General features: G+C 43.1%; 1 protein-coding gene across 12 annotated transcripts in view; it reads left to right on the top strand.

Annotated features, from left to right (window-relative positions):
- The window catches only part of TENM4 (teneurin transmembrane protein 4), a 1,208,276-nt gene that overhangs the window by 1,040,817 nt on the left and 142,757 nt on the right, over positions 1-24,702 (top strand). For all 12 annotated transcript variants that reach the window (XM_066175594.1, XM_066175595.1, XM_066175593.1 and 9 more), the window contains 2 exons: positions 18,861-18,962; positions 24,048-24,242. In XM_066175594.1, coding sequence (XP_066031691.1) covers positions 18,861-18,962; positions 24,048-24,242 — 297 coding nt within the window. The remainder of the gene's footprint in view (positions 1-18,860; positions 18,963-24,047; positions 24,243-24,702) is intronic.

The raw sequence follows: 24,702 nt of genomic DNA, 5'->3' as shown, positions 1-24,702 counted from the left end.
GGCAAGAAGACAGGAGGTTGCCCTCTCCATCCTAGCCAAATCCAGCCCAGTCTGATAGGTTCACAAGGTGAGACAGAAATGTGGGGTGAACTGCCTCTGCCTGAGCTTTGTGAGCTGCAAGAATTCCCCACTCCAAGCAGGTGTGGTAGTGTGCTTGGTGAGATTTCCCTTTCATCCAGCCCATGTGTAAATCTAGTCTGTTCTCTTTATAGGACTTAATAAAAAGCAAACATGGGCTGAGCCTGGATTTGGAAATGGAAAGAGGGCTGTGCAAAGGTGAAACTTTTCACATTAGTTTGCACTCCTCATATCCAGAGTTTGTTTGCTGTTCTCAGTAAAACAGTGATGATGATTTTGGATAGATAGTGACACAGCCCTTAAAACTTTAGCAGCTGGAAGTCAACAGCAGCTTTATCAGTGCTCCCTTAATCTTTTCACGTTTTTCCTCAAAACTGACGAACAGCCTCATTTCTCAGTTGAAGTGAGCCAAGAGGGTGAGCATGTTCCAGTGTTGGAGTTTATCTCTGTGTCTGCCTTTTCAGACAACTCCTAACAGATCAAACATTCCTCCTGGTTCTTAAATCCCTTTCAGCTTCAGCAAATAATGTTTGTACGTGATCCTATGGTACACTGCTCACTAAATGTTAAGTTCAGCTTTCTGCTTGCTGCTGCTTAGATCCACAGCACTTGCAAGGAACAGGAAGTCAGACCAATTGTTTCAAATCTTGATGTTACTTGTAATGACCTTTTTTCTCTCTGCAAGCGTCTGAAACAATTCTTGCATAAAAATCCCGCTTCCCCAGCCATAATAGCAGGCAAAATTATTATTTCAGGATTTTTCTATTGAAGATGTAAGGCATCTCTAATAAAGAGGAAATTAAGACACATCTCAAAGATAATTAAATAATAAGAAGCCTGTAAAGGTCAGATGCTTGACTGTGAAAACTTCCACGGCTGCTCTTTCTGTGTAGAGTGTATCTCTTCACTGATGATTGGTGAATAAAAACTAGCAGTAGAAAATTAAAATGCGTAAAGCTAGTTTATTTTTAAAGCAGAAATGCAATAACTTATTTAATGTTAGATTTGATTTTTTTTCTTTTTTTTCTTAATTTTGATTTCTCTATGTACATACCTCTTTCGATAGATCTTACAATTGCAAGTGATAACTTGGGTGGGGAAAATAGAAAAATAGATACTTTTATTTATATCGTCATGTATATATTCATTTATAGAAGAAATTAGGCCATGTTTCTAAAGACTGCTTGGATGCCAATAAGTATTCATCTCAGTAGTAATGAGATGTCTGAATGTCTTTAATGTTCCAGATTTTGTCTGGTTTTAATCACGCTTTAAAGTGGTAGAAAAATGAAGGTAGATTTGTCTTTTTGAAAAGCTTTGCCTACATCTGTACTTACACGGACTGGTAGCATTGGACTTGCATGTCCATATGCTGTGTTTAGGCAGGCAAGTTCTCTTTATCTGACAGAGCTTTCACAAAAGGTTTATTGATTGGGGAATTACTTTAGTTTTAAGGTCAAGAAAAGGTTTATTTATTGCTGAAGTTAAAGCCTTTTTTTCTTTCTTTTCTTTCTTTCTTTCTTTCTGTAACTTCTTTCTTTCTGTAACTTCTTTCTTTCTGTTATTTCTGTCCCTATGTTTCTCTGTTCACTTTTTCTCAGAACAGCAGAATTCTGCCTTAATAACATGGCATTTAAGTACTGTCTGAGGGGTTCTGGAGAAATGTGCAAAACGGTGCATATGGTTTTCGTTTTTACACTTTTGCATATAGCTCTTTCCACGCAGCCCAGACTGCGGGCTAATGTAAGCACAGCTTGTTTTATTCCTGTGTCATATTACCAAGCTGCTAGAGCAGCTTTGTGCAGGCTTTTCTTTCCATGAATGCTCCCCTGCTAAAGCACAGAAATAAGGTTGTGGGAGTTACTCGTCCGCTTTGGCAAACAAAAGAAGGACTCTTTCTGTACTAGAACAGCAGACACTTTAAAGCCTCGCTTTTCCAAAGGCTGTATTCACGTGTACATACTTGCATGCAAGACCACAAAAGAACAGAAGCCAACAACATCAGCACCTCAGGAATCACTGGACCAATCTTCATTTTGCACGGGGGCCGAGCAGCTGAGAAGGACATGGTCTGTGCTGTCACTCCTGGCATATGTTGACTTTTTAAATGATAACAGCTGGTCTGTGTACTAGATGTGTGACTGCTTTCTTTTGCTGAGTGCTACAACAGTCTCAGAAAAAGATAGATTATCTTAAACAGATTTAGATAGATTATCTTAAACTGATTTCTAGACAGCTTGCCAGAGGCTCTGCGTAGGAGCAAGATTTGACCACATTTGTGCAGCGAGTCTGCAAGGGGCAGGAGCAGAGCCATGAGTACTGCTTTTTGTCTGGCCCTGGCAGAAGACCACCAAGAGTTCAATGCAGCTGCCTGAGCACAGGACTTTGGTAGCACCTGAGATGCTCCAGAGAACTAAGGGCATCTCTACAAGGGGGTGACATAGAACCTGGAGAGGAATCAGGCTCCTGTGTAGACCAGGCATCCTGCGTGAGAGCATGTCCCTAGCACCACGCACTTGCCTAACTGAACCTCACTTATCAGCCATTCCAGCCAGTACATCCTTAGTCATCAGGCTGGATATATTAACTAAAAGAAAATTTAATTTTTTATGCACCCAAAATTGTAACATTGCCACGGTTTCATGGCATTTGTTTGACCAAAAGATACTACATTTGTAGTTCCCTGTGTGGGTATGCAAGAATGGTTTGCTTTTTCCCTCCTGTAATACACCAACTTAAAACATCATTTAAAATGAAACTCAAGGCCAGATTTAGCCTTGCCCTCAGCTATGACAGCAGAAAATGTAATGTACTGAACGTGAAGTAACTTCCCTCTTACTAGTACAGCTCCAGAAGTTGAACCCTGAAGGCTGAATAATTGTTGTTTCCTGTATTAGTTTGTAACAATTTATGAGAGTGGGAAAGAACAAAAAAAAAAAAAAATTCTTTGCAATCCCCTGGGCAAAAAGGGGATGTGAGAGTTTCATCTACTGGAGTGAAATTCAGGTTTAAAAATATTCCAACTGCAAAAAGGGAATCTAGGAAGAAAATAACTGTTCACAGTGTGTCTTTCTAGATCACCATAGCCATTTCATGGTTATGTTACAAGTAAGGATTAAAGTCTTATTGTGCTTGGAAGCTGCATTGCAGAAGGAGAAAGAAGAAGGCTTCAGTCCAACAGCTACTCTTTGTTTAAAATCATTCATTGAATTTTTTTTCCCAGCTAACTTCCAACCTGTGATCACATTTCAAGTGCTTTGGAAAGAGGGTGTTTTCAGATGGTCAGTGTGTGATTTCTTAAGAACTGTATTTCGAGACCCTTTTGTGCTTTTAGGCTTGCTCACTTTGTCAGGAAAGAAAACAGTGTTCTCTGTTTGTCCCTATGGACAGGAGAAATACATTAGCAGGATTTCCTGAAAGTTAGTGAAGTCAAGGGAGATTTTACCTTCAAGTTAAATGGTCATATCCATTGACCAGTGCCCAAGTGCCTTGGAAATCCCATTACACTTTATGCTTTCAACCATCTGAGAGCTTCAGATTATAAGGCATTTTGCACTGGAAAGATTTCTTCTTAATAAGGAAGTAGTAAGAGAAAGGAATGAATCAGGGAGATAAAGATAAAGCTCTCTCTCAAAGGGCAACCTAAGTTCAGACCAAACGTGGCGATGGTTTCTGAAATGATCAGGCTTGTTCTCTTCTTTATTTACTCCCCAAACTATTCCCACTTGGTCCCTCCTTCTGTAGAACAGAAGTTCAAAATAGGACAGAAAAAGGCTGAATTTTTAGTATTTCCAGCTGGGCCTGGAGTCAAATATGCTTGAAATAGTGTGAGAAAGACTGATAGGATTGTGGTGAGAGCCATTTGAGTACCTGGATAGACATCTCAAACCAGCCCTAAAAGCTGAAGTACAGACAGCTCAAGGGAAAATGTGCTCACATGATGTACTGTGAAATTTGGCAAAATCAGCAGCTCTTGATTTCAATGAGCAACCCAACTGCGCCTGAGCACCAAACCTTCTGTGCTTCACCATCACCTTGTAAAATGGCCCAGCCTGTAGAGTCACTTCTGCAGGGGCAGGGTCTGCTGTCAGTACCCTCATGGAGATGGAGGTGTATCTGCACTTGCAAATTGCTTTTTTAAAATGTTCTTACAGAAAAAGAGGGGAGAGAGTAACATGCAATTCAGTATTGTGGTTACTGGCCTTCTCTCTCACTTTCCAGATTCAGGAGTGATTTAAAGAGTTGTTTAAAGGACTGCCTGCTTGTTGCCCTTTTTCTAATTTAGCATCCTTATACCAGCATGTGAAGATTAGAGTTCCACTGGGATGTGAGAGCAAAACAGGGTTATATGCATGGGTCCTTAATTAAAACAGACCTCCCAGCCTTAGGAAAAAGAAAAAAAAAATCAAAATCTGGCACAACATCAACTGGCATTAGCAGTATCAGCATCACACTAGGTGCCCTACAGAAGAGGAAACTGTGAAAGAGCACTCAGAAATAATGACTGAGTTTCCATGATGCTGTCAAGACTTTCTCATCCCAGGCTGCCAGGTGTGGATTACTTGAGCTAGAAGTATAAAAGCTGTATAAAACACAAATGAAGCAGAAAAAATGAAATCTCAGCAGGTGATGATGTACTATAAGAAGGAATCAGTCATTTAAAGCTTCATCTGGGGAAGGAAGAGGAGGAGCAAGAGCATACCAGACCCAGCATTTCCACATTTCCTTTGTTTCCAAGGCATTTTTTCTTTCCCCTTACCTTTTTTTTTTTTTTTTTTTTTTTTGGCTCCTAGTGTCAAATCTGATGCTTGAAGACATCTGAAACCTGTTTTATCCTCTCTCTCACCTCCATGTCTGTCTTGGCATTGTTACCACAATTACAAGGGCAGGTGACAGTTTTCTAGGCTTAGAATCCAACCTCTCCTGCAGTGAAATTCAATTGAGTAGCATCATTTCTTTGAAAAACAAACAAGACTGCAAGCTCTGCAACTGGGAAGTAAATTAAATGTGCTCACAGAGCTTCAGAATCCTCTTTGCCTTTCATGTTATGCTGCTTGACTTCCTATTAAAATTATTGCTAGCGTAGTTGGGGCAGTGACAAGGAGCATTTTTGTGAAAGAGATGTTATTGCAATGAGCTTGTAGGTGTCAGTTTTATCATGGACAAGCAGATCTAGGGAAAATAATACGTGGCTTTTTAAGGTTGCTCTAGTGCAGCAGCAAAGAGTAAGGTGAAATAATGTGGTGTCCCTTCACTCTCCCAAGCAGTGAAATTCAATGTACAGTGACAGGAATGCTGGGCACTCCTCATGGCCCTTCTGTACTGATGTGGCTGAGAGAGGATTTCAAGGTCAAATATGAACCATGGAATCTACTTGCTTGCTGCCTTGCCCCCTGTGTCCTCCCTCCCTCCCAGCAAAACATTTTTGTTAGCTGGGGGAACACAACTAGGGAGAAAATAGATCAGTGGACAGTTAGGAACAATATATTTCTGTGTGGCAATAAATGTGTGTATTTGTTTGATACAGTAAACAATTCTAATTGTTTGGTTTACCTTCTTTTATAGTTTACTTGCTATTTTTGAACTAACGCATCTTTGTATAAAGATAGTCGACATTTATTAGAGAAGGGTAAAACCTTTTATTGTACCAATTAGTATGTATGCAGTATCTTCCTGGGCTGGTAGATGAGTAGCTGTGGCAATTTATTTTAGGCTCAGCAGCTACTTATATCTTCTCACCAGCACTGAACAAAAGATTTTGAGGCCATTTCTTAAGTAGTGGTGGAGTAAACTAGTTGAATGGACCGGACTGAATACTTAAAAAACCCCTGCTCTTTTCTTTGCATCTCATTTCTAATATGGAATATTCTCATTGGTACAATTTTTTATATTCCTTGAACCTTCATTCCAGAACTGAGATTAGCATTGATTCATTAAGGTCTATTTGTCCTACTGCAGTGCTATTCCTACATGTCTCTGACAACAAACACTGCCATCTCCAGTGCAGCTTTTTGAGGTTATCAAATGAAACAGTTACATTTGAATTCATACAGCCATACACACTGAATGGCATTTAATCAGTTCTTAGTAAGCAGTCCTGGTGCTTATTAACTCCCAAAAAGCTACTGCCTTCAGTTGCCAGCTAGATAACTATTTTTTCTTTGCCAATAGATAGTTGCCTCTAAATGCCTAGGGAATGATGATGCTTGGTGGCAAGTGCAGGCTATAAAATATTTATCTTTAACACACAATTGTGTTACTGCAGCCTCTAATAGGATTTGGTGTCAGGCAAACATCTGCCTTGGCCTCTGGCTCGAAGATAGGGAAACAAGCTATTAAGTTGAATGTTGCATAGTAAATAAATAAGGCGGAAATACTGTTAAAGTAGCTGTACTGCTGACCAGCAAACATGGTGAGTACATAAAAAAGAAGTCCATCAAGAGTCTAGCAATTTGTCTACCTTCTTAGTATGTTTATTGTGTTGCATCTGGATAAAGGTAATTCATGTCGGTAGTTGTGAGCCAGGCCGACAGATCTTTATAGAGTTCACCACAATAGAATTGGCTTTCATGGGGCTTTTTGTCAGCAGCAAAGTGGTCCCCTGAGCAGACCATTAGCCTGGGAGCTGTGTTGCTGTCACATGAGTCAATTTATAATATGAAGCAAACGCTGTGTTGTATTTGTCCGTGCGTCAGATTAACAACCTTAAAAAAAAACCAAACAAACAAAAAAAAAACCTGAAATGGTAACAATTAGCAATTTCATATTGAGCTCAATAATACCCTTAAATAAAAGATAGTGTAGTGTGAAGTCTTATTGTGGGTGTGGGCTGGATCATGCCAGTCTATGGCTTCTCTCAGAGTAAAGGGTGATTACAGTGGGAAAACTAGCAATGGGATAAAGGTTTCAGCTAAGTTTCCCTCAAAATCTACCATCTGTGAGTTTACTTGTACTGAAAAACATCCCCTGAAGTAAATGGCAAAAGTAGTTGTAGTAGTTTGAAGGCAAAACAAATGAGAGGCTCCAAGTCAGAAATACAATTTAATAGGAAAGAAAAAGGAAAGAAAGTAAAATAAAATAGATGCAATAATACAAAAGACCACTGACAGAGTCAGAATACAACCTGAGCGGAGTGATGGAAGCAGTCCAGATGAGGTGGTCTTCCTGAAGCAGTGATCCTGTAGAAAGGTCTGGTAGCTCGGGTCCTCTGGGAATCCAGTGGGTAAGCGCCCCTCTGGTGTTCAGAGTCTCAGCTTATATCCAGGCTGGAATGCTTGGTTTCTCCCTCTGGGCGGAGCATCCCACAATGGGATGGTGAGTCATGTGATAAGGCCTGATGGGCCCATTAACAGGAGGTAGTCCAGGAGGGGTTATCTGTGAGCTGTGTAGCAAAGGTGCTGATGGCCCATTAACAGAAGATAAGCCAGAGTGGAGGAGGCAGGGAGCACTGCCTCACCTGGTTTCAACAGTTCATGAAGATGGTGATAGAATATACTTTCAACCCAGGACATTATCCACCCCTTATTCTATTACCATCTACATCATCCCAAATCAATACCTTCCTTAAACTACACACACACACACATATATATATAATGAAATCCTACACACAGTTCTCACTTAAGATAAGGTCTCCTTGTGGTACACAGTGGGTGTCCCCATCCTTTTGCATCACCCACCAAGTGTAACCAGGTCCTTGTGCAAAGACAACCCCACGGATGGGATTGCCCTTGCCCGAGGTGGGATTAATCCAAACAGTCTTTCCTAACATACCTCTCATGTGTACCACAGGGACCCTATCTCCATCCACTGTATGCAAGGATTCAGACTGGGCAGGACCAGCTCGATTGATGGACCCTCGGGTATTGACCATCCAGGTGGCCTTCGCTAAGTTCTGTTCCCAATTTTTGAAGGTCCCTCCACCAAGTGCCTTAAGGGTAGTTTTAAGCAGTCCATTGCAGCATTCCACCTTCCCAGCAGCTGGTGCATGGTATGGGATATGGTATATCCATTCGATTCCGTGTTCTCTGGCCCAAGTACTTATGAGGCCATTCTTGAAATGGGTCCCGTTGTCTGACTCAATTCTCTCAGGGGTGCCGTGTCTCCACAGGACCTGCTTTTCCAGGCCCAAGATGGTGTTCCGGGCAGTAGCATGAGGCACAGGGTAGGTCTCCAGCCATCCAGTGGTTGCTTCCACCATGGTGAGCACGTAGCGCTTGCCTTGGCGGGTTTGGGGAAGGGTGATGTAGTCAATTTGCCAGGCTTCCCCATACCTATACTTCGACCATCGTCCGCCATACCACAGAGGCTTCACTCGCTTGGCCTGTTTGATCGCAGCACAGGTCTCGCAGTCATGGATAGCCTGGGAGATGCTGTCCATAGTAATGTCCACCCCTCGGTCACGAGCCCATCGATATGTTGCATCTCTCCCTTGATGACCAGAGGCATCATGAGCCCAACGAGCTAGGAATAATTCTCCTTTGTGCTGCCAGTCTAGATCAACCTGAGATACTTTCACCTTGGCAGCTCGATCCACCTGCTCGTTGTTGTGATGTTCTTCATTAGCCCGACTCTTGGGTACGTGCGCATCCACGTGTCGAACCTTCACGGTCAGCCTTTCTACTCGGGTGGCGATGTCCTGCCAAATCTCAGCAGCCCAGATGGGTTTCCCTCTGCGCTGCCAGTTGGCCTTTCTCCAGCGGTCCAGCCATCCCCACAGAGCATTAGCTACCATCCATGAGTCAGTGTAGAGATAGAGCCTTGGCCACTTCTCTCGTTCAGCAATATCCAAAGCCAGCTGGACAGCTTTAAGCTCTGCGACCTGACTCGATCCACCTTCTCCCTCGGTAGCTTGTGCAACTCGTCGTGTGGGGCTCCATACAGCAGCTTTCCATTTCCGGTTAGCACCCACAATTCGGCAGGAACCGTCGGTGAAAAGGGCATATCGTCTCTCACTCTCCGGTAGCTCGTTATATGGTGGGGCTTCCTCGGCCCGTGTCACTTGCTCCTCCTCTTCTTCAGAGGATAATCCAAAGGTCTCACCTTCAGGCCAGTTTGTTATAATTTCCAGAATCCCAGGGCGATTCAGGTTTCCAATACGGGCGCGCTGCGTGATCAGGGTGATCCATTTGCTCCACGTGGTGTCGGTGGCGTGATGTGTGGTAGGAACCTTTCCCTTGAACATCCACCCCAGCACCGGTAGTCGAGGTGCCAGAAGCAGCTGTGCTTCAGTACCAATCACCTCTGAGGCAGCTTGGACTCCTTCATAGGCGGCTAAGATTTCCTTCTCTGTGGGAGTGTAGTTGGCTTCGGATCCTCTGTAGCTTCGGCTCCAGAATCCCAGTGGTCGTCCCCGAGTCTCACCCGGCACCTTCTGCCAAAGGCTCCATGACAGACCATGGCTCCCGGCTGCAGAGTAAAGCACATTCTTCACCTCTGATCCCGTCCTGACTGGGCCAAGGGCTACCGCATGAGCGATTTCCTGCTTGATCTGGGCGAAAGCTTGCTGCTGTTCTGGGCCCCAGTGGAAATCGTTCTTCTTGCGGGTGACCAGGTAGAGAGGGCTCACAATTTGGCTATACTCGGGAATGTGCATCCTCCAGAAACCTATGGCACCTAGGAAAGCTTGTGTTTCCTTCTTGTTGGTCGGTGGAGACATTGCAGTGATCTTATTGATGACTTCAGTGGGAATCTGACGCCGTCCATCTTGCCACTTCACTCCCAGAAACTGGATCTCTCGAGCAGGTCCCTTGACTTTGCTCCTCTTGATGGCGAAGCCGGCCTTCAGGAGAATCTGAATGATCTTCTCTCCCTTCTCAAAGACTTCTGTTGCAGTGTTTCCCCACACGATAATGTCGTCAATGTATTGCAGGTGTTCTGGAGCCTCACCCTTTTCCAGTGCAGCCTGGATCAGTCCATGGCAAATGGTGGGACTGTGCTTCCACCCCTGGGGCAGTCGGTTCCAGGTGTACTGCACGCCCCTCCAGGTGAAGGCAAACTGAGGCCTGCATTCTGCTGCCAGAGGAATGGAGAAAAAGGCATTTGCAATATCAATGGTCGCATACCATTTTGCTGCCTTGGATTCCAGCTCATACTGAAGCTCCAACATGTCTGGTACGGCAGCGCTCAGTGGTGGTGTGACTTCATTCAGGCCACGGTAATCCACTGTCAGTCTCCATTCTCCGCTGGACTTACGCACGGGCCATATAGGGCTATTAAAGGGTGAACGAGCCTTGCTTACCACCCCTTGGCTCTCCAGCTCACGAATCATCTTATGGATGGGGACCACAGAGTCTCTGTCGGTGCGATATTGCCGACGGTGCACTGTTGCTCGGGCGATCGGCACCTGTTGTTCTTCAACTTTCAGTAGTCCCACAGCAGAGGGGTCGTCTGAGAGTCCAGGCAAGGTACTCAGTTGTCTGATGCCTTCTGTCTCTAGAGCAGCTATGCCAAAAACCCAGCGGTATCCTCTTGGGTCTTTGAAATACCCATTTCTGAGATAGTCTATGCCCAAAATGCATGGGGCCTCTGGACCAGTCACAGTGGGGTGTTTCTGCCATTCTTTCCCAGTTAGACTTACTTCAGCTTCCAGTACAGTCAGCTCCTGGGATCCTCCTGTCACCCCAGAAATGGAAATGGGTTCTGCTCCCACGTACCTTGATGGCATCAGAGTACACTGAGCACCGGTATCAACCAGAGCCGTATATCTTTGTGGGTCAGATGTTCCAGGCCATCGGATCCACACAGTCCAGTAGATCCGATTGTCCCTTTCCTCTACCTGGCTAGAGGCAGGGCCCCCCTATTCCTGGTCATGGCATACATTGCTCTCTTCTTGTAAATATGTTTCTGAGGTTCCTTCAAGAGGATCAGTCATATCATCATTCCTGTACTGTCTGGAGTTCTGTGCACGAGAGACCGGAGCAACATTGATTCTAGATGGGCTCTTTGTGGTAGGTGTTTCTCTTTTCAGTTCACGTACCCGGGCTGCTAAGGAGGAGGTGGGTTTTCCATCCCACTTCCTCATGTCTTCTCCATGCTCCCGAAGAAAAGACCAGAGGTTACCTCGGGGTGTGTATCCTCTCTCCCTGGCTGGGGAGCGCCTGCTCTTAATGGCAGAGACTCTCATTGGCTCTGGCTGGATATGGTAAATTTCTTCCTTAAGTTCTTTTTTCAGTTTCTGATGGCCTTCTTCAATCAAGTTCCGGACTTGCTCAGCCAGTCTTGTTTCCACAGACGAGACATGGGTACGAACTGGGGCAGTGACAGTGTCCTCGTAAATTCTTAGTTTATTAGCCAAGACACCTACCCTGTCCTCACCTTCCCTCCATTGCAGTGTTGCCAGGTAACGTGAGTACATCTCGGGTCCAAGCCGTGCAAATCTCAACCACATCCGTGATGTGCACTGGACACCATCTGGGTTTTTAGGAAATCTCTCATCTTCTGAAAAAAGGATTTCCAACACAGCCAATTCCCTCAGGCATCGGATACCTTGTTCTATTGTGTTCCATTTTCCTTGGTGCACTTGGAGGTCTTCTTTACAAAGGTATCTATCCTTCACACTTGTTAGCAGTCGCTGCCAGAGGCTGAGAGGTTCTTGGCTTTTCCCAATCCCCTGGTCAATGACCACATCCCGGGACAACGATCCCAGTTGCCTGGCCTCACTTCCATCCAGAATGGTGTCATTGGCTGCAGCGTCCCAGATGCGGAGCAGCCAGGTCAGGATGGACTCGTTGGTCTGGCGGGTGAATTCCCTTCGCAGGTCACGCAGCTCACCCAGAGATAGAGAGCGAGTGATGATTTCTGGCTCTGTCTCTTCTGCTGATTGTGAAGGTCCTGCCGCACCCTCATCAGTCACTATGCGGACTGATTTGGTCCTTGATTTCTTCTTCTGAACGGGGGCAACTGCTACTGGTTTAGGCTGTTCCGGTTCGGTGATGGTTTGTGTGGAGATGCTGATGGCACCCTTAGTCCCTTTCTCCTCTGTGACAGTCTGCGTAGATGTGGACACTGTTGCCTCACTTTTGGCTTCTTTCTCCTCTGTGACGGTCTGTGTAGATGAGGACACTGTTGCCTTGCCTTTGGTTCCTTTCACCTCTGTGACACTCTGTGTAGACACTGATATTGTTGCTCTGCTTCTTTTTCCCTCTTCCTCTTCCTTCAGAACACGCTGTATCACACCATGTAGTGTTTTGATTCTAAGCATGGTGCGGGCCGTGCAGAGAAGACAAAGCAGGACTAACAACAACATCATGCTGTCCTTGGCATCCAGAGGGTATTCCATATTTTCAAAAACTGCTGTGTCATGCCTGAAAAGCTGGAAAAAATCATTCTTCACCCCTCCCCACAGGGGCTGGGTGAGATTGTTGAGGCCCCAGATGTAGCATCCTAGACCAGAACAAGAAAACAAAAGTGGGTGTATATTCTGAATAATGTTCATTGCCTCAGAGTTTATCAAGCAATGGACATAATAGACTACTAAAGCAATTTTAGTACCATACCCTGGTCTATGCAGGAGCATTAAGACTGGCAGATAGTACCCCAGTTGTGGAAAAATATAGAGAGATAGATATAAGACACATGTAAGCATGTTGAGCATCATAGTGAACAGGTGTCTTCTTCAATACAAAATTGTAATTCTGACTTTTCTCAGTGCCTCGTGCCCCACGTTGGGCGCCAAAAATGTAGTAGTTTGAAGGCAAAACAAATGAGAGGCTCCAAGTCAGAAATACAATTTAATAGGAAAGAAAAAGGAAAGAAAGTAAAATAAAATAGATGCAATAATACAAAAGACCACTGACAGAGTCAGAATACAACCTGAGCGGAGTGATGGAAGCAGTCCAGATGAGGTGGTCTTCCTGAAGCAGTGATCCTGTAGAAAGGTCTGGTAGCTCGGGTCCTCTGGGAATCCAGTGGGTAAGCGCCCCTCTGGTGTTCAGAGTCTCAGCTTATATCCAGGCTGGAATGCTTGGTTTCTCCCTCTGGGCGGAGCATCCCACAATGGGATGGTGAGTCATGTGATAAGGCCTGATGGGCCCATTAACAGGAGGTAGTCCAGGAGGGGTTATCTGTGAGCTGTGTAGCAAAGGTGCTGATGGCCCATTAACAGAAGATAAGCCAGAGTGGAGGAGGCAGGGAGCACTGCCTCACCTGGTTTCAACAGTTCATGAAGATGGTGATAGAATATACTTTCAACCCAGGACAGTAGTGAATCAATGTTGTTTTATGCAATATGTTGAATGACAGCTGCTGAGGATACTTAGGGAATTCTTTTTGCTTCTGTCTTTGCTGTGATAATTAAAGCTCATGAGCAGAAAGGACCTTAAAGACTACTTCAGAAGAAGAGTTCTGCTCTTGGAGAAGTCTAGGCTTTCACACTTAATGGATAATTTCCATTTCTTATTTTTATGAATCCAGAAAGAGTTCTGTACATCCTCCTTTTCCTGGCTGAGGTAGGTTGTCCTTGAGTAGGGAGTACCTGTACTGTCAGACAGGGCATTTCCATACCATTCTCCAAAATGAGACAGTGCGGATCTGAAGACCAAGTGTCTCATTATGTCATTTAGACTTTCTCTCAGAGAAGTATGAGGATATTTATGATGGAGAACTGCAAAGATGCTCAGAGGGCTTTAGCACCTCTCCTATGGAGACAGGCTGAGGGAGTTGGGGTTGCTCAGCCTGGAGAAGAGAAGGTGCCAAGGAGACCTTAGAGCTCTTCCAGTACCTAAAGGAGCTACAAGAAAGCTGGAGCAGGACTTTTTACAAGGGCAGGGAGGAATGGCTTTAAACTGACGAGTGGGCAGGTTTAGATTAGATATTGGGAAGAAATTCCTCACTGTGTGATGAGACACCGTCACAGGCTGCCCAGAGAAACTGTGGCTGATGCATCTCTGGAGGTGTTAAAAGCCTGTTTGGATGGGCTGTGGAGCAACTTAATCTGGTGGAAGGTGTCTCTGCTTGTGGCAGGGGGATTGGAACTGGGTGGTCTTTAAGGTCCCTCTTCCAATCAAAACCATCCAGTGATTCTATGATCCATAAAATTACTTGTTTTTTCAGTTGCTAATTAGATTGTGAAGCTGGCAGAACACGTAATTCCATAGGCAAGTTTCTGCATTCCCTATTAGAAACCCCACCACCTCAAGTCTTGCCAGTGGGCCCATGGTGTGAGTTGTTTGCTTTCAGAAGTTTCACTCCTGCTGCCATTGGTGGTTGAAAGATGGCATGGAAACTGTGTTTTCAGTGTTCTCTTTGGACACAATAGCAAAACCTGATGAGTGCATCATGCATCATCCATTGGCTGGCCCTGCAGTTATTAATCTCTGCCCTTACCAGCTGGTGTCAGTCAGATCTCTTTGGGGATTTGGAAGCCAAGAGAAAACTGTGGGAATCAGACTGAAAACAGTGAACATATTTATCTCTTTCTAAAAAAGAATTGTTCATGGTCTCACAGTGAACTTTAACAATTAAATGAAACAAAACAAAAACATTGTCATGATTCTCTAAAGGAGTTCCCATGGTACTGTTCATAAAACACCATATGGAATTTTGTATATGTTGGAAAATACTCCTCTAATTATGTGAACAGCTTACAGAATAAGCTATATAATGGAGACTAGAAGCCAGCCATAACTGCAGTGGCCTGTTTTTACTTATTGACTGATAGTGTGTCACCTCTGTGGCAACGTTGACTGTGAACATACTCAAAAGAAAAACAGCTGCTTTGTGCTACTGACTTAGGGACTCCATGAGTGTTAAAGTTGTGTCCCTTCTATCCCATATGATTATAATTTGGCTAAGCCCTAGCTTCTGAAAATGTCTGATTCTTCATTCTTTCTAGGGTTCTCCCATCACGACTCCCTAATTTCTGATGCCAAGTCACCCGCCTCCTCCTGTTTAGCTTGAAATATAGGTGTTAGAGCAGTGTGAATGAGTGTGTGTACACTTACACATACCAGAAGGGCCAGGAAATTGTCTGAGGTGCCAAACTGGCAGCCTGTAACCACTGAAACAAAACTGAGTCCTAGGATGAAAACAGCAGTTTTTATGAGAATCCTTGAGTGAATATGACGTGCTAGTGTCTGCAATCTTCAAAGTAAAAAGAAATTCCAGGTTGATTCTGCCTAAGAATATAAATAGGAGCATGCTCAATGTTGCACGCACAACTTGCAGGCTTGCTGTTCACAAGCCTCAGTCTCAGCCTTGTTTGTGCTCATTAGCTCGGGAGTTTCTGAGTAAAAAAAGTGTGTTCATTTAACACTTCCTCTATGGAAGTACTTTGGAGTTGTTTGGGAATAGCTTTGAGACAAAGATGCACTGCATGAACCTTCATCGCTTTTCAGAATTGATTCTGAGTGGTGAAGAACTTTTGGGAGTGTGTGAAGACCTTAATTGCCCTGAATCACCAGGAAAGTTTGCATCCTTACTACTAAAAAAACAGCAAGTGGCACTAGTCACAGGGGGAGTAGAGTTTCTTTTCACTTCATTTCATCTCTATCAGGCAGGTTATTCTAGGGCAAATAGAGGTAGTGTAAAATGAGAATACATTAAAAATGTTACTTTTGGCTGTATTGGAAAAACAAGGGACATCAGAGAAAGCAGTGAAATGGATGAATGGACTTTTAAGGGCCTACTCTTATAGGTGATAGTAGAGGGTATTCAGGTGACAGGTAAGAGCTACTGAGGTGCTTCAGTGAGGAAGGTAAAATGGGTTTCATCCACCTGTTTTTTAATTACTTCTGAGTTAGCCACTGTATCGCATGAAGCAGTATGGCCACACTTGCAAAGTGTCTGGGAAACCAAAGGTTGAGGAGGTAGTGATAGATGAAGTGATATGCGTGCATATCACTGCAGCTTTACGATGAGAAATGCCAGATCTGCTTATGAACCAGAGAATAGATGTGAATATTTTTTTAATGCATTAGTGTCAGTCACTGTCAGTAGGGATCTGACCAGTTATAGGTGTCTATGCTGAACTAGTCAGAAGAGGAAAGGATGCACCATCAGAGTAAAGTTCTTACATGGATTCACCCAGAGATTCTGGAAAGGTTGGTTATCCAAGCACAGCTCTGCTCCATTTCTGTGGTCACTCTGAACTTCTAAATCCCTTTATACATAGTCATTGTAGTGGATAAAGTAATTCAGCTCAGTCTGCAGTGGACATTGAATTGGTGTGCAAAGTCTTGCCTATCTTGTCCTAGGCATCACAGACACACGAGCTGAACCCCTGTAATTGCAAAATATTGTTTCCAGTAACAAAGATTACCATTTAGCTGATGTGGTGCATTGTCACTCTTTGGAACAGTTGCTGTGCTTGACATTATGCTACTTTTTAGGTACTTTCTAGATGTTTCTGCTGGTCTTTTTACTATTTTGCTTAAATATTATACTACAAAATATACCAAGAAAGCTATATGGATATTTACACCTTTTCAGGATCTCCACTTAGTCCATTAAAACAAAAACTTGGGAAAAAGCTTTAAAAAATAGTCATTAATGTTCTCAAGGTGGTGTCAACACTGAGAGTCTGTCCTGCATCAAGCCCTGAGGTGTTCCCCTTGACTTCAAAGGTCACACATGTTACATCTATGCAGTGTTAGTTACTCCACCTTGCAGCCCCTGACCCAGTATGGCACTGGGGTGGTGAGGTGTCATGGGACAACTGTACTGATGCTGAATAGCACAGCCCTTCTCTTCCCAGTTTTCAGGCAGCAGAAAAAAAAATACTCGAGTTGGTTTTTTTTATTCTGCTGCATTCATTTTTTTTGCCACCTTTTGAGCTTAACCACCTCACTGGAGGGTCTGACAAGTGCCAGAACCAGCACAAGAAGTGGGAGCTTACAGCTGTTCTTAGGATGAGAAGATTAGAGGGAAAGGAGTGACCCTTTCAGCAACAAGAGTGGTTAAATCTCCTTGCTTCTCTCATTATCTTGTTTCACAGAACTCATACTCTGTATGTTCGTCATGTGTGTAAGTATGTACATAAATAACTTCTTTTTCCTAAATCTTTGTGTGTATTTCTTGAAGAAAAGAAAAATGTAAGTATAGTAAAAAAAGCATAGAGAAAAAAACACATAAAGTGAATTCATTTTTGTTTTCAGCAGTGACATTAATCCATGTCAAAATTCTGAAGATTGTATACACATGGGCTACTATTAACTTTTCATTTACGGGATAGATTTCTGTTTATACGTGCTATAAAGTGAGAGGTGATATTCCTAAATATCAGTCTAAATACACAAGGCCTGAATCGTTATTTCTTTGTTCTAAGAAGCATGGCTGCTGTTTGATTGGAATAAAGATGCCAGCTCAAGCCTTAGGGATTGACTGCATGTTGTGACTGTATTTCCATATGCCATCAAGTGAATACCTGCTTAACTACTGAGTGTTAGAGAACTGACAGCACTTCCTTGTACCTTTCTTGCTGCATGGAGCTGCTCCTGAGTTGTCTGAAGCCAGGACTTAAAACACAAATGCTTTGAACTGGTTCCATTATTTAAAATTGCTGTTGTCCTTTATGAATGATTAAATTACACCACAGCCTTTAAAATGTCCTTCAGAAACCTCTGCTCTTTGGCAAACACCCATCCAGAAACCAGCTTCCTTTCATTTGTGGTTGGAAACTAATCTGCACATCTCTGCTGCTGCTGGTTCTCTTCACTTGAACTGATCGAGAGTTTACAAATAACTTTGCTCCCACAAGGTCTCGTGAAGTATGTCTGTGCAAATGCAGTCATTATTCACAGGGTGAGATTATCACCCCACTCCATGTGTACCACCAGTGCCCCTGCTGTATAACCAAATCCAGTTTTCATCTGACAGGCATCTCCCTCAGAGAAAATGTGAAATAGCACTGCAGAATGAACCATGTATTTATTACAATGTCTTTCAAAGCTCCACTCATGTTTACTCAGTCTTCATTCACCATTTAGTGTAAGAAAATAAGATTATTTTCAGTCTCTTTTGGATGTGTTTACCAGCTTGTGTTGTTCTTTTATCAAAGATATGTTTTAGCCCCAATATTCTCAACTCTCCTCAAAAGAGAAGTGTTAGGTAACATTTTGCTTACCTTTTAACTTCCCCTGAAAAATTAATAGCTGGTGTTTTTTTGCCAAAGTCAGGGGATTTAAGATGATAACTAGAAACAGAAGAAAACAGACCCATTCCTGTTCCACCAAACAGAATATTAGCCCCAGCACTTTGAGCTGTTAAAGATATAAATTATAGAATGTATAATGTATTACATTCAATGTAATATTGTGGAGCAAATAAGAAAGAAGAAATTTGGTTAGAAGTATTTCTTGAACAGGCAGATAGGATGAAGCAAGGGTCTGTGTTCGGTAAGTTCATAGGGGAGCATATCTATCATCACTCAGCTCTTTTTGGCACAAATGAATGCCTCAAAGTCACTTAATCAAGTCAAGAAAACTGGACCAAAAGCGCATGTTCTGCCATGACAATGGTATGTATTGCATCCCTGCAATAAATTTAAAGAGGAAAAATAGTCATAGAAATATACCGGAAGAAAAGACATTTGGAAGTTTTGGGGTACAGAAAGAATGCCAAATCTGGTGGGTGCTGAGCAGCTCGTATTTAATCACAGGATTTGCAGTGGAACCATCCATTGGTGTAAATGGATGAGCAGGGTTTTGTGCAGCTCACACTAATGCTTTCTCCTCAAGTGCAGCAGCTGCTTTGAAGTTTCAACTGTCCTGCCCATCCAGAGCCCTGCTAAACTCAGAGGTGTTTTCTTGCCTAAAGAAGTGTCTGAATTCTCTTTTGTTTTCCAGAATCAGTGGATAACTGTCCCAGTAATTGCTATGGGAATGGAGACTGTGTGTCTGGGACTTGCCATTGCTTCCTTGGCTTTCTGGGCCCTGACTGTGGCAGAGGTAGGAATTTATGCTTGATTAACTGTTCCCGTCTCCTGTTAACATTTTTCTTCTGGAAATCATATTCATGATGGTGCCTTTTACAAAATACTCTTCACCCAGTGTGGGAATGCTGCAGTAGAATGGAAACAAGTTGATCTGTGAATTTGTTTGCTAAAATTTTGCTCAGCAGCTGAGGGATCAGCGGGTGTTTACTCTGGAGAAAAGGAGGCTCAGGGGACATCTTACTGGTGTGTTCAACTGCCTGAAAGAAGGGTGTAGCCACATGGGGATTGGTCTTTTCTCCCAAGTTAGAAGTGATAGGACAAGAGGAAACATCCTCCTGTTGTGCCAGGGGAGGTTTAGATTGGCTATTGGGAAGAATTTCTTCAGCAAAGGGTTTGTCAGGCTGCTCAGGGAATCACCATCTCTGGAAGTGTAGGTGTAGCATTTAGGGACATGGTTTAGTGGTGGGCTGGCAGTGCTGGGCTAGGAGTTGATCTTGGAGGGTATTTCCAACCTTAATGAAGCTATGATTCTACACCAATTGTGACTGCTGTGCCCTTAGCAACAACACAACCACTTGGGCTTCTTGTGGACAGACAAAATGTCACGCTGGAAATTTTCACTCTGGAAGTGACTTTAGAAAACATGCCTTATAAAAATGGCATTATGATTTGTTTAGCAGAGCACTTTTATCAGTGTGGCATGACACTATAATGATACTTTCTTTTGAGATACTGATTATACAAAAAATACTTTGCAAGTCTGCCTGAGCCTGGCTGTGGGGAATAGGGCAGGGTTGGAGTAAGGCTAGTAGTGAAATAATGGCAGGAACATCTGGTTACTCTGGCCAAAAGTAAAAACACTGGAAGGACTGGGAAGGAGACTTGCCCCAGTAAACAGTATAATACATTTTTCTGCTCAAGTGATAAGTATTTTTAATAAATGGCTTTGGAAGGGTTTTCTTTGGCCTGAATTTTTTTGGTTATTTAAACATTTAAAAAACAAGCTGAAATACTTTTAGTAAGAACACATTTCAAACCAAGATATCAAAACCTTGCATGTGGGAAATGACAGGATACTGTGCATCAACATTTTCAAGACCTTTTTTGGCTCAAGCAGTCCAACAAACTAAGTACAGATTTATGAATCTGGGGAGGGAGGTAGCATAAAACGTTGGTGCCCACCCAAGGAGCTTCGGTAAGGCTGAGGGTCAGGCCTTCACCCCAGCTCATCGCCGCTTTGGAAAGCAGGCTGGCGCCTTCCCAAGAGAGAGCTAAACTCTGTCCAACCCCGGCCCTCTCCCCCTCCAGCCGAGCTGGGTCACATCCCAGCAGCGAGCCAGGAGACAGAGATAAGGAGCCGCGCACCCCCGGGGCAGGCGGGAGCTCCCTGCCGAGGCAGCCAGGCTGGGCTGAACCCGCCGGGGTTTCAGAGTTCACAGCCCAGTAAGATGGATGTGGCAAGCTGCGTCCCTGAGAGCTGTTATGTCAAACTTCTTGCTGACTCAGGTTACACTTGGTTTGCATTTCCTTACACTTGGTTTGCATTTCCAAGCTCCTTTTGAAATCCCTGGAGCTGGAGACAAAAGGAGTTCTTTCCATGTCCCATAGCATATTCCAGCTCACACCTCCTAACTTTCAGTAGGGGCAGAAGTTCAGGGCCTGTTCCCCTCAAGCTCCCCGTAGAGTCTATGGAGAACTTTCTTCACTGTGAGTCAGAATACTTAAACTCTTGCTCTGAATTCATTTTCAGAGGAGCTCACTTCCTCTCCTGCACTATATCCCAAACCTTCTCAGGCTTTTCAGTGGAGTCATGTGACCAGACCACATGCTGTAGCTACTATGAACACCTTTTATTCAACTCTGTCTTTTTATTCAGAATCATCTGGGTTGAGATCACAGGTTGCAGTTTGCCTTTAGGAAGGCAGAATAATACCTGGAGTACCAAAATTATGTTTATGTATGCATTTCACTCACTGGGCACATGTTAAATAGATTATGTTGCCATAAGGACGAGATCCAAGTATCCCAGCATTGCCCCTGTTGGTTTTCAGGGGCATCCAAGATTCTTCTTTTGACCTACAAATCCCTCGAAGAGCAGCATATGTAAGGCTGTTACAGTATCCATCTGCAGCCCTTCACAATCTCTGTACAGAGCAGTAATCCTTAAATAAGCAGGTTTCTGCTCACATGAAGAATTCTATGGATTTCCTGGGTGTTCCTTTGTTTCAATTCAGTCTTATAATTTACCATCCAAATGAATGGGAAACTGGAGCAGAAAGCCTTTCTCTTTTTAGTAATGGTTAATTTATTATTATTATTATTATTATTATTATTATTATTATTATTATTATTATTATTATTAACCAATTATTTTAAACAAAATAAATGAGAGCAAGTCATCAGAGGTGTATTCCATAGGCTTTTTGAAGGTTTTCTTGGACATGGGGGATGGTGTTTTCAAGTTCTATATAAAGTAAGCAAACAAATAATTTTACTCTCTGATGCTCAACTTTTCAAGAAACAGAGCATGCATTTGGGTTGCTGCCATCATTACAATTGCTGTAATTTTGCTATCATAGACATTGTTGGAATCTGAATGATCAGATAATAATTATATATCTTTATATATGGAAAAGTGTTGCACAAGTAACAGGAGAAAAAAAAACAGAAATATCTTTTGTCTTTATTCATTATTGCATGCTACAGAGGAGGTCTTGTTCTCACCATTGCCTTGACATTTGTAGCAGTGCTTTCCAGGCGACGTGAAGGTGTTCTCCACAGAAAACTCTGTGGAGTGTCAGTCTCACTGCAGATGGCCAGTAATTTATCTGATCTTTCACTGAGTGATCAGCTGTCTTGTCAGGAAACACATAAGCCTTTCTCAGCAACCTCTCCCTGGTTAAAGGCAGATATTCTTTCTTCTTGTTGAAAAGAACTGCAGACTATCCCCTGCCAGTGCCTTGAAAGAACGTCGGTTACTGAGCATTGAAATTTGAGATGGGAGGGGCAGAAAATTCCATCACTTAGCTGAAAAGTGAAATTACAGAGTGAGTGTGCTGCGAACCATGCACACAACATGGTGTATCTTAAACAATTTAAGTCTCATAGGTAGATAGCATCTTGCAAATGATGCACTTGCAATACACCACCGCAATGTGTTTCCTTTCAAGTGAACAAAGTGCTCCTTGGTAATAACACTTGCCAAATTCCTTTCTTTCCTAAACCTCTTCTTTCTTGGTCAGGCAAGTGTAGTTCACTGCATATTGAACTGGTTTAATAGCCAGAGTTGACAATGCTTTGTACTTTATTGAGGCTGCTGTAGTTCTGGAACACTAAAACTGACTTGACTACAAGGACGCGTGGAAACAACTCATGATGCACTTTGTGAGATTACTGTCTGAAAAGATGGGAAGAGAAGGAGAGGGAAGCTTTCCTTAACCATGTAATACCCCTTCCCATACATAATCAAAGTCAGGACCAAAGCAAGAGAGAATTCATCACATACCTAATGCAATTGAATTAAGCAGCAGAATGGAATATTCATTTCATATTTGTCCTGCATAAAACTGTTCATAAATTGCCTTTCTGAGAGGCAGATGAGGAGGCCAGCTGCTCTCACCTAAGGCTGACGTGCAACAGTGAACAAGAGCAGTCTGTGTTGAATATATGTCCTTGCAACTGAGTTTCAGCAAAATGAAATGAAAGAGAACAGGACTTAAGCAAGAAGTCTCAAGGTACAGTGAACAGGAAAAGGCTATTGTTCCTGAGGGACTGAATTCAGCATCTTCTTTGAGAAAATCAGAGCAGAGGACAAAAGGAACATAATGTGGCTGGTGTGGAGAATGGAATAAGGAGAAGGCATCATCTGAAAGGCACTGGAGAAGGCTTGGAGAGCAGTGATGACAAAAAGCTGTGGTCATGGAGGCTAATGTTTGGTCCTTGATGCCCTCTTCTTCCTTGGGGAACCTGTTCTGTATCCATCAGTTCATCCCATCCAGCTCTGCCTGGCAGTTTCCAAATTTAGCTCTGAAAATGCTTAATCCTGGGATCTATCATGCCACAGCTTGAGCTTGTCATCTTCCTCTTCTTCACTTTATCACAGGGAAGAAATCCTGTATCTGTGTGGCCTTGAGAGTCGGCTGACTTTTCTGACAAGGACAATTAAAAAGAAGGACAATTAAAAAATCCTTTTTTGAATCCTTTATAAATGTTACAAATTTCAGAGGACAGATTTACCCAGCTTTTATTACAGGGAGCTTGGAAAGAGTAGAGGCCAGTTTTACATTGTGGCTGGTGATGAATTGAATCCAGCGGAGGTGGTAACCAAAAATGAGGGCTGGACATTCATTTAGAACTACAGAATTGTTAAAGTTGGAAAAGACCTTCAAAACTCTTTTCATCAAGTTCAGCTATTTACCCAGCACTGCCAAGTCCACCACTAAGCCATATCCCTATATTCCACACCCACACATCTTTTAGATTCCACAAGGGATGGTGACTGAGTCACTTCCCTGGGCAGCTTGTTCCAGTGCTTAACAACCCTTTCAGGGGAGAAAGTTGGTAGCTGATGGTATGACATGAGCTAAATCAGGGAAATAGTCTCAGTGTGGCATTCTGGGTTCTGAGCAAAGCAATTGAAACCCATAAAGCTGGGAGTTAACCCCCCAAAAAACAGGGGAGTTATCTGTGTGCCACTGAGGTCCACAGAAGAGGCAGTGTCAAGGAAAGTCTGGCAGCAGGTGAGGGGTAGTGATAAGCAATCTAAGGTCAGTGATACTTCTGAAAGAAGATGTTGTACATTGTAAAATCAGAACATAAGAAAACTATGAGTTTATTTAGTGAAAAAAGGTATCAGAGACACAAAGCAAGAAGATAGTCTAACTTAAGGGCACTTTTTGTTTATTTTAAACACTCATAGGAGAATACAGTTAACAAGCTGGGCATCATCCATGTAAAAGATTTGGTTTTGGCAGAACAAACAGCAACGTAACCCGGTGAAGACTGTGTATAAAGAATGTAAATCACTTGCTGGGCTCTTGGCTCCTTTTTGAAGTGATTTTCCATTTGTTTTAATGTGTTTTTTGTTGTCTGCCCACAGCGTCCTGCCCAGTGCTGTGCAGTGGAAACGGGCAGTACATGAAAGGAAGGTGCTTGTGCCACAGCGGCTGGAAGGGAGCGGAGTGTGATGTCCCAACCAACCAGTGCATTGATGTCTCCTGCAATAACCATGGCACGTGCATCATGGGCACCTGTATCTGCAACCCGGGATACAAAGGCAAGAGCTGTGAAGAAGGTATTTGCAAGATGCATTCATTTAGCCTTTTGCTTTGATTGTTGTTCTGTAATTATATGGTGGAGGCAATTCAGAATCGGACTGGCACTTAAACAGAACAGTAATAGGCACCTTAGAGATACAATAGATGGATACAACATAAAAATGATATGTTGTCATAACTTCTCGTTAGCTATCATACTTGCTCAATAATTGGATGAAAAGCCATCAAATGCTGCAGATAGAAGAATCTAGTTGAAAGACCAGAACATCTAATCATATGTTCAAATGTTCTTATTAAAGCATCGTTTCCATTTACACATCTAAACGTATAATTACTTTTACAGTGCTTTCTTCTCTGCTGTGCTATGCCAAGCAATTTCACTTGCTTACAAACACAAAATGGTGGCGTGTGAGAGAAAGTCCCTGATCCTTGTCAGCTTTAAAAGCTTAGAAATGCTCAGGACTTGAATTAAATTCT

This window comes from Chamaea fasciata, unplaced genomic scaffold (genome assembly GCF_029207755.1).
Source record: "Chamaea fasciata isolate MVZ Bird 193981 ecotype frontalis unplaced genomic scaffold, bChaFas1.0.hap1 SCAF_2, whole genome shotgun sequence".
In the NCBI taxonomy this organism is placed as follows: Eukaryota; Metazoa; Chordata; class Aves; order Passeriformes; family Sylviidae; genus Chamaea; species Chamaea fasciata.
This window is presented reverse-complemented; position numbering and strand designations above follow the sequence as displayed.